The 10,564-nt window shown below is 42.8% G+C and overlaps 1 protein-coding gene across 1 annotated transcript in view; it reads left to right on the top strand.

The window, feature by feature from the left end:
• The first annotated feature begins 6,338 nt into the window (after positions 1-6,338).
• rapgef4a (Rap guanine nucleotide exchange factor 4a) overlaps positions 6,339-10,564 on the top strand; it is a 269,450-nt gene continuing 265,224 nt past the window's right edge. The window contains exon 1 of the mRNA XM_080198985.1: positions 6,339-6,716. Coding sequence (XP_080055111.1) covers positions 6,634-6,716 — 83 coding nt within the window. The 5' untranslated portion in view covers positions 6,339-6,633. The remainder of the gene's footprint in view (positions 6,717-10,564) is intronic.

Here is a 10,564-nt window from a genome sequence, read left to right as displayed (position 1 = left end):
ACACCATCAGGACAAAGTAGCCTGCTTGATAGGCTGCCATCCATAAACATTGACTCCCTCCACCACTGATGCATAGTGACAACAGTGTGCATCATCTACAAGATGCACTGCAAGAACTCATCAAGCTTCCTCAGGCAGCACCTTTCAAACCCACAACCCTACCATCTAGAAGGACAAGGACACATTTTGGAACAGCACCATGTGCAAATTCCCCTCCAACCCAGCCACCATCCTGACTTGAAAATGTACTGCTGTTGTCTCACTGTTGCTGGGTCAAATTTCAGGAACTCCCTCCCTAACAGCACTGCGGGTTTGAGTTCTACTCTAGGATTTCAGTATGTAATCCAGGCTGGCACTTCAGCAAATATTGACATCACATGCACTGCAGCAGCTGAAGGCGGCAGCTCATCACCACTTTCTCAAGGGAAATTAGGAAAGGGCGATAAATACTGACCTCGCCAGCGACACCCATATCCCAAGATTGAGTGGAAAAGAAGGACAGGCAATAAATACAGCCTTACTAATGTTGCCCACCTCCCAAGGAAACAAAAAAAAATTCAGTTGTACAGATTTATTAACATGAACCATAGCAAGATATTCTGCTTCCTCAGTGCCTTTTCTACTCCTACACCTCTGATCCTTGGGGCTAACACTAAGCTAGATTCAGGAGTTTTTTAAACAGTGATGTTTTAAATAGTTTGGATTAACATTGAAATGCAACAGGAGCAGCTCCTGTGTCCTGGGACAAACATTGAGGTTCTTCCTTAAGGATTTGTTTTACGTCCACACATCTGTCTGATTCAATAGATTGTGGGTTTGAGTTCTACTCCAAGATTTCGGTATGTATCAAAGCTGGCATTTCAGTTCAGAATTGAGGCTGTGCTAGATGGTTTGAGTGCTGTCTTTTAGATACATTTTGCATCAAGTTCCCACCTGCCTGTTGAGGTGGACATTAAAAGTGCACAATTTATAAACATGGAAATAAGATCTTCCAGTGGCCTAGCTAACATTTATCTTTCAACCAACTTCATCAAAACAGATTAACAGATCATTTTTTTCATTTATTGTTTCTGGGATCTTGATGTATGTACAATTGCAATTTACCCTACAAACAACAATAATTGCCTCTTCATAAGTAATTCATTGGTTATGAAGCACTTTGTGATGTAAGTAATTACTGTAATCCACAAAAGACCAAAGGCATCTCTCTCCATTAGAGAATGACAATTGGTTCTATAAGTTTGAGATGCACCGTTCTGCAAGTTTGAAAATGAACTATAATGTCCTGTGGTGATGAAAGTATGATATAAATGCAAGTTCTTTCTTCCTTGCCCTGCTCCTTTATTTTTAATGCTAAGAGGACACACGATGGAATGGAATGGTCATCTTCACAATGTCCATTGGTCTGCATTGCTTTGAACTATACAGAATAGCAAGAAATTTTATTTTCTGAAGCGGGCCAAACAGGACAAGAATATTCATCACTGGATGAATAATTAGCATGCTTCAAGTTACTCGTGGTTAAATATCTGCACTTTTTTGTAAGCTTTTCCACCCATATTCACCACATATTTCCCTCAGCTTGTTGTCATTATCAAGTTAAGGAACTGAATATTTTCATTAGAATATAGCTGGCTAAGATGAAATTTGACATTTGTGCTTCATTACAAAGTATAATGATTTATTAATGCAAGTCAACAAAAATTATTTTCACTGGCTGGTGACTTTGTATCTACTAGATTTGATATCATACCAAAAAAACTGAAGGAAGAATGTTACAAATTTGGATCTAATTTAGATACCTCCTCTGGTTCAGTGGTGTTGTTTCCATTAATAGCCTGAACATCTTTTCTGTGGGTTGACTCACAATCCTCTCGATCTATTTGTATGGTAGTTCACCACCTTGTGATCTAAACTGGATACTTGAAACATGCACAATTGTGTTTTCAATTTGTCCTGAGACAAAACACAAAACAAATGCAATTTCAAAGCAAAAATCTGCTTTATTTCATGAGTGAACATGCAGAGCAACAGTTATGATCAGATTCACCTAGTTTAATCAGTACAGCTTATGATCACATAAAATACAAAATAATGAATACACTATGTTTTCCTACACAAGCTGGTGGTCTGACATGACTGAAACAGTCTGATTTTTGACCAATCTCTCTTGCATTCCAGTCATCTCTGCCTGATTTCCTTGTAGCAATCAGTTTCAAATACATCGGACTGCCTATCTTTGGATAATTTATCTCTATTTACAACCATGAAAGGCATCAAAAACTTTAAAGCATTGTGATTGAAGGGGTTTTCATTGCTGAGGTAGCTGAGGAAGTTGCTTGTTATTTACAGTCTTTGGAGAAACAGCATTAAGAATACTTCATTAGCATTTCAACTAGCTATTGCCTCAGAGCTATTTTTAATAACTTCCCATCCCAACCCCACTTTATAGAATATAGAACATTACAGCACAGTACAGGCCATTCGGCCCCTGTGAAACCAATCTAAAGTCCATCTAACCTAGGCTATTCCAATATCATCCATATGTTTACCCAATGACCATAAGAACATAAGAAACATAAGAACATAAGAAATAGGAGCAGGAGTAGGCCAACTAGCCCTTCGAGCCTGCCCCGCCATTCAATAAGATCATGGCTGATCTCTCTTGGCTCAGCTCCACATTCCCGCCCTCTCCCCATAACCCTTAATCCCCTCGCTTATCAAAAACCCATCAACCCGCGTCTTAAAAATATTTAGCGAGGTAGCCTCCACCACTTCAACGGGCAGAGAATTCCAGAGATTCACCACCCTTTGAGTGAAGAAGTTCCTCCTCAACTCCGTTCTAAACTGCGCCCCCTTTATCTTGAGGCTGTGCCCCCTAGTCCTACTATCCTTTCTGAGCAGGAAGAGTCTCTCCACCTCTATCCTATCCATCCCATTCATCATCTTATATGTCTCAATGAGATCTCCCCTCATTCTTCTAAACTCTAACGAGTACAAGCCTAATTTATTCAGCCTCTCCTCATAGCTCAACCCCCTCAACTCCGGCATCAGCCTAGTAAACCTCCTCTGCACTCCCTCCAAGGCCAAACTATCCTTTGGCACCCAAAACTGCACACAGTACTCCAGCTGCGGCCTCACCAATGCCCTATACAGCCGCAGCAAGACCTCCCTACTTTTATATTCAATCCCCCTCGCGATGAAGGCCAGCATCCCATTCGCCTTCCTGACCACCTGCTGCACCTGCAAGCTGGGTTTTTGCGACTCATGCACAAGGACCCCGAGGTCCCTCTGCACCGTCGCCTGATGCAGTTTTTCTCCACGTAAGTAATAATCCTTCCTACCATTATTCCTACCAAAGTGGACCACCTCGCACTTGCCAACATTAAATTCCATTTGCCATTTCCTGGCCCATTCGCCCAGCCTATCTACATCCTTCTGTAGACTCTCCCCACCCTTCGCACAATTTGCCTTTCCACCAATCTTGTTGTCATCAGCAAATTTCGACACCCTACACTCGGTTCCCTCCTCCAGATCATCTATATAAATGGTAAATAGCTGAGGCCCGAGCACCGAACCCTGGGGCACTCCACTAGTCACCATCCGCCAATCCAAATAGCACCCATTGACCCCCACTCTCTGCCTCCTATTTGACAACCAGTCCTCTATCCACGCTAACACCCTACCCCCAACTCCATGCCCCCTGACCTTCTGCAATAACCTCTTGTGAGGTACCTTGTCAAATGCCTTCTGAAAATCCAGAAAGACCACATCCACCGGCTCTCCTCTATCCACCGCCCTAGACACATCCTCATAGAACTCCAGTAAATTTGTCAGACACGACTTCCCTTTAACGAAACCGTGCTGCGTCTGCTCTATCAAGCAATTCCCCTCAAGATGCCTCGCTATTTCCTCCTTGATGATGGATTCTAACATTTTACCTACAACAGACGTTAAACTAACAGGCCTATAATTCCCCACCTTTTGCCTGGCACCCTTCTTAAACAACGGCGTAACATTAGCTGTTTTCCAATCTTCCAGCACTTCCCCGGAATCCAGCGACGTCTGGAAAATAACCACCAAGGCATCCACTATCACCTCCGCCATTTCTTTCAGGACCCTCAGATGCATTTCATCCAGTCCTGGGGACTTGTCCACAATCAGCCCCTCCAGTCTGTCGAGCACCACCTCTCTAGTAACAGTAATGTCATCGAGACCCTCCAGTCCTACCACCTTTCCATCTCTAACACCCGGCAAATTATTCACGTCCTCCTCCGTGAAGACCGAAACAAAAAAGTTATTCAAGACCTCAGCCATTTCCCCATCCCCTACCACTAAGTCCCCCTTCTCATCCTCTAAGGGACCAACATTCACCCTAGCCAGCCTCTTCCTTTTTATATATTTATAAAAACTCTTGCTATCTTTTTTATATTAAGTGCTAGCCCAGCTTCATAGTTTCTCCGACCCTTCTTTATCAACTTCTTTGTCAATCTTTGTTGACATTTAAACCTCTCCCAATCCTCTTCTCGCCCACTACTCTTAGCTACTCTAAATGCCTCCGCTTTTAACACTTTCCTTCACCTCCTTCGTTATCCACGGCTTATTACCTCTTATCCACGGCTTATTACCTCTATCTTCTACTGAAATAGTCTATCTTCTGCTGAAATAGTCATCCAGAATGTGCTATTATGCTAGCAACCAATTTAAGATATTAATCAGACTCACAATGAGGCTCAATTATGCTTCCTGGAAGCTTCATCTATTCATAATGTGTAGATCCATTGTTGGACTGGGGTGGGCACAGTATAAACGCTAGGTTAAAGTCCAACAGGTTTATTTGGAATCACGAGCTTTTGGAGTGCTGCTCACCTAAGGAAGGAGCAGTGCTTTGGAAGCTTGTGATTCCAAATAAACCTGCTGGACTTTAATCTGGTGTTGTGCGACATGGATATTCATATGCAGAAATGTGCCCTCTGCAGGCCAAATGAACATGTTCAGGCATCTCGCCTTTGAAATGTGACATTCTTGCATTTGCTTTGATAAGTGCAAGTTGAATGTTTTGATAATGTTGCTGTAATGTAATAATAATGTAACTCTTTTTCCCAAATTTTTAATAAGGGGAAAAAAGCCAAAGGTTTCTAAAATGTGACTGAATTCTATCAGAAGGAACCAGGAACAGTGCAGTACAAAGAATCTAACATATAGCTTTTAAAAGGCAAAAGCTTAAATATTTGGGAAAAGCTATAGTATGATTAAGGCAATGGAATGGAGGTAAGTTAATAGGTATTTTGGAGAGCTGCATGGATGCTATGGATCTAATTGCATTTGTGCTCTAAATTTCTAACTGAAGAGCGTTTGGAAATGTAAAGATTAACAGATTCAGTTTTTATGAACAGAAACATGGAAAATAACATTTCTCTGCTCACTGTCTTCCTTGTGGTATTGCATCAGCACTTCTAATCTTTCTCGCGCAGAGTGATTCCACAGAGGAATGACTCGGGATTGTGACGGTAAATTAAAATTGTACACTGAGTCAATGCTCTCCCAAAAAGCGAAAAAAGACCTTCAGGGACTGGAAATCTGAAATAACAATAGCAAACGCAGCGGGTCACACATTGGAATTGACGTTTCAAGTGTAGAACCTGGTTTTAATGCTCTTCTGAAGTTGGGTAAAGCACATTGTTGGGACAGGGAGTCTAATCAGTGGGGAAGTTTGCATTGTCCCAGTATAGCATTATCCCAGTATTAGCAGTCCTCACCCCAACTCGAATAAATCCAGCCAGAACAAGGGGGCTATCAGGGAGACATCCGCCACAAGCAATGTATACCGCAATGGCAAATCAATGATGCAGAATGCAAGTCGGTAAAATAAAATGAAGCATTCGTCTTTCCAAATCCACTTTGCTTTGCCCATCCTGTAAATTGTCAAGTGCGCGGCCTTCGCAAACTATCGCAAACTGTTTAATTTGTCTTCATTAGTAACCGTTAAAATAGTTATGATCCTTAGTTCAAACTCAGTCAACATGTTAATGTGGGCATTTTGCAATGGGAACACTTTTCATATTAAGTTTAAAAGTTCTTCAGTTTTACACCCAGCGAACTACTCCAACACCTGCAATGCAATATTGCCCACAGTGGCAGCTAAAACAAGATTCATTCCTCAGGGTACAGATTGCGGGATATTATTGTTCTTTTGTGCAGTAAAGTGTACAGAGCAGCAAAACTCAGACTCAAATTCATTGTGAAATCTTTAATTTTTCACTTGTTGCACAAATCCCCAGTGACGGCCTGGTTAATAATTCGGCAGCCACACATCAGTATCTATCACACCCCCTGCTGTCAACGCTCTGCAGCAGCTTTTGTCCTCTTGTTCTGCCTGATACAGACTGCTGCTGTGGCCACTCGGTTGCAACACACATACAAGCTGCACTTTCTCTGTATCAAGCACAAGCGCATCTCTCTCTTGCTTCGGCACCCTGACGTCAGGCCTTTTTCTTTCCCCCCCCCATCTTTGTAGGATTAAAGTGTGCGAGGGAGAATGATTTTAGCAGCCCCGACCGAGCCAGTAAGCACCTCCCGTTGACTGGATCACCCTCTCTCGTCCGCTGAGAAGTCTCTGCAGCTGCTGAGCCCATGATATCCCCAGCCATGGTCGCTGTTCCTACCTCGTCCCAGTCTTCAGCGTCAACTGAATGGATCGCCTGTCTGGATAAAAGGTAGGAAAGGAAATGTTAACTGGGAACATCACAAACACGGGTAACAATGCGGTAAGAGATTTCTGAGGACGAGCCCTCTTTCGCCGTGGAGAATGAAATCAAACCAGATCGTAACAATAGGCGTTTTAATGACTTTGGACTAGCCCACAATAACAGGCAGGCAGTTGGGAGACAGATTTTCTCCCGGATATCTGAACAATTTTTTAATATACAATACGCGATTTTCCTCATTACCAAAAGCAGAGCCAGTTCGCTGCTTATTTGAAACACACAAGTACCGCGATAGAATGTCGTTATTTTGTATATTTATATCCGTAATCAGTTTAAAACCGTATGTATCAATGCCTCTATTTAAAGACCTATTAAAAACACCTGCAATTTTTGCAATGAAATGTTCCCAACTTGGATATTTTTGAGGATTTCATTTTGAGTATGTTCATTTGGGAGCCACATGTTTCGGTGGGAATAAGATGAACTGAGTTTGATGCCCCGTTCCGCCAGTCCATTTCGAAGACCAGTGGTGAAAAGGCAAGAGAAAGTGGAAATGTAGGCCTACCTTTTTGTACATCAAAGCGATGGTATATAGTTTGTATACTATAAATAAATAATGCCGCATTATTTATTCTTGGGCAATTGAAAATTTCAGCTGCTCTTCAACGTTTTCTTGAAACCTAAACCCAATATTTTGTTCTTAAAATTACACGCAACTTCTTAAAGCTGCATTTTCAGAACCATGAATACCTGATGGTTGAAGCTTGTTCTTGATGTATAAACATGAAACGTGATGTTTATTACATTGGTATCGTGTTAAAATGCTCTTGATTTAGAACTGTAGCCAAGTAATTTTCAATATTTATGTGCATATCTATAAAGCAATAATTCCCAATAATCAGATAGAAAATTTACAAATGCACCTGCAGCCTTTGTCATGCTCCAGTGTGCACATCATTCATTCATTGACATTTTGTGGATTGACGAAAATTGAATGTTAAAATTCACATGAAATTAAATTAGTGTACGAATAATGTAAGCTCACATGTTAAGATGATAGTCAGCTCTGGATCAGGTATTCTGTTATACTGTAGTGGATAATAATGTACATAATTTGTATATCTAGCACAGAAAACACAATATAGGATCCCTACAGTGCAGAAGGAAGCCATTCAGCTCATCAAGCTTGCACTAACATCAATCTCATCCTGGCTCTATCCCTGTAATCCCATGTATTTAGGCTGCTAATCTCCCTGGTACTTAATTTAGCATTGCCAATTATCCTAACCCACACATTCTTGGACTGTGGAAGGAAACTGGAGCACCCAGAAGAAACCCACACAGACATGGGGAGAATGTGCAAACTCCACACAGACAGTCACCCAAGGCTGGAATTGAACCTGGGTGCCATCATGCCGCCCATATATACGTAAAGTAGCAATAAGCATTAAAGCTCACTTCAAATTTGAATTTAAAAAGTCAGTGTTTTTTTTAATTCTTACCTGAGATGTGGACATTGCTGGCTGGGCCAGCATTTGTTGCCCAGATGCCAGGGCTTGTTAGGATATTTAAGAGTCAACCATATTGCTATCACATGTAGGCCAGACTGGGTAAGGATGGCAGATTTCTTTCTGTGAAGGACATTAGTGACAGGAAGAAGTCTCACAACACCAGGTTAAAGCCCAACAGGTTTATTTGGTAATAAACGCCACCCACTTTCAGAGCGCTACTCCTTTAAAGCTAGTGGTGTTTGTTACCAAATAAACCTGTTGCATTTTAACCTGGTGTAGTGAGACTTGTTACTTTGTTTACCCCAGTCCAATGCCGGCATCTCCACATCAGGACATTAGTGAACCAGATGAGTTTTTACAACAATCAGCATTGGTTTCATTGTCATTGTTAGACTTTTAATTCCAGATTTTTATTGAATTCAGATTTGACCACCTATTCTGGCAGGATTTGACCCTGGATTCCTAGAACATTACCCTGGATTTCTGGATTATTAAACCTGTGACAATGCCACTATGCCACCACTTTCCCTGTGTCAGAAGAGAATTTTGGCCTTTATTATTTATGCCCCCTGCAGTTGACTTCAATTAGTATCACAGTTTAGTAATTGTAAACTTTTGTCTTTCGGTGTCACCTTGCCTCAGTTGATAGCATCTTTTGGGCCAATTTTCTGTCTGTGTGCAGAGAAGCAGTTTGATGCACAAAAAGTCACACAGCTTTTTTTGGAGGAAATCCGGCTTTCCTCTGCATTCCAAACTCCGCATCATTTTACTCTCTTTTAGTGGATTGGAAATGTCTAGTGTGCAAAACACATCCTAGTCCCCACTGACTTGGTTACCCATTTTAAATGGAGCAGTACTTCCCCACACATGCCACATGTATTCTAGCACAACCTTGTGAACTGCACTACAAACTTGATCCTGGTGTGAAAAGATCAAAATGGCCCATGAAGGCATACATGCATCAGGTGAGTAGTTTGAGAGCTGCACATTTACGCAGATCGGGTTTTTCCAAGCCTGGTGGAAGTTTGGTAGGTAGCTGGTTCAAGCTGTCTTGAAGCGGAGTACATAATCTAGGCTGATAATTCAGTGCATTACTGAGGGAATGCTACCTTATTGGAGATACTTGCTTTAGGATGAGATGTTAAACCATGGCCCTATTTAGTAGTCCTGATGAATGCAAAATATTCCATGGCACAATGCAAAGAAGGAAAGGGAATTGTTATGGTGTTCAGGCCAAACTTTTCCTCACCAGTATCACCAAGCAATCTTAAAAACACTATGGGGGCAGTCTTACCATTGCGCCTCACCAGCTGATGGGCAGGGTGAGCCAGTAAGATTGAGAGGGAGCTGAGAAATCAGGTCCGTGCTGATTTCTCACCTCTCGGGATCTTACCAGCACAGGGTGGAAGGCTAAATAAATTATTTAAATTTATTAAAATACTAATTTAAATGGCCTGGGACAGAATCATAAAGGCTCACTTGCCTGTGTAGCCTCACCAGAGAAGGTTATCGCTGGCAAGGGTCATGTTTGGTTCTCCATTAACAGGGACCAGATGTGATGGCCTTGCTGGTAGAACTGGAGGCCGTTGAGGCCCCCCAGAGTAAAGAGCAAGGGGAATAACTCTTGGGCAATTCCAGCTTGGAACTGCCAGTGTGGCATCCTGGCACTGCCCACTGGGCACCCTGGCATTGCCAGCCTGGCACAGTGGCAGTGCTCATTGGATGCTGGGCAGTGCCAAAGATGTCTCTGCCCTAAGAGGGCAGAGCCTACACAGAGCAGGCCAGATGAAGCGGCTGTTCAACATGGAGGGACCACTGTGTGCTCTGCACAGCAATTGGTGAGGGGACCACTGCCATCCTGCAGTAGCAATTGCTGGATGGAGCAGGGGAATTGCTGTGCACTCTGCAGTAGTAATCAGCGGGGGCTGGGGAGGGGGACTGCTGCCACTGTGCAGCAGCAATCGGTGAACAGGTGGTTGGGGCGCGATCATTCTGCAGAGGAGAGGTTTCGGTTAGTCCAGGTAGTTGGGGGAGATGGGCAATCCTTCTGGATGGAGAGGTTGCAAATGGCCTCTAAGCTCCACAGTAGCACGGTGGGGGAGGGGGTGCCAAGTTTTGGCCACAGAGGCCTCTCAGCACAGAGACATGCATATGCGCAGTGGTGACCTCTGGCTTTTAGGCGATTTAGGCTCCCCCACTGCTGCTACAGGTGGAAATCAAATCTAGGGATTTTGTATTGCACAGTGTGCATAAGATTCGATTGGTGGCCTTGCTGAAAAAATGGATCTGAAACTACCCCATTTTCTCACCCATTCTGGATTGGTTTGACCTTAAGAGGCCACCCAT

Source organism: Carcharhinus amblyrhynchos, chromosome 11 (assembly GCF_965287045.1).
Source record: "Carcharhinus amblyrhynchos chromosome 11, sCarAmb.v2.hapA, whole genome shotgun sequence".
NCBI lineage: Eukaryota > Metazoa > Chordata > Chondrichthyes > Carcharhiniformes > Carcharhinidae > Carcharhinus > Carcharhinus amblyrhynchos.
Note: the sequence above shows the minus strand (reverse complement) of the source record. Positions and strands in the feature narration are given on the sequence as shown.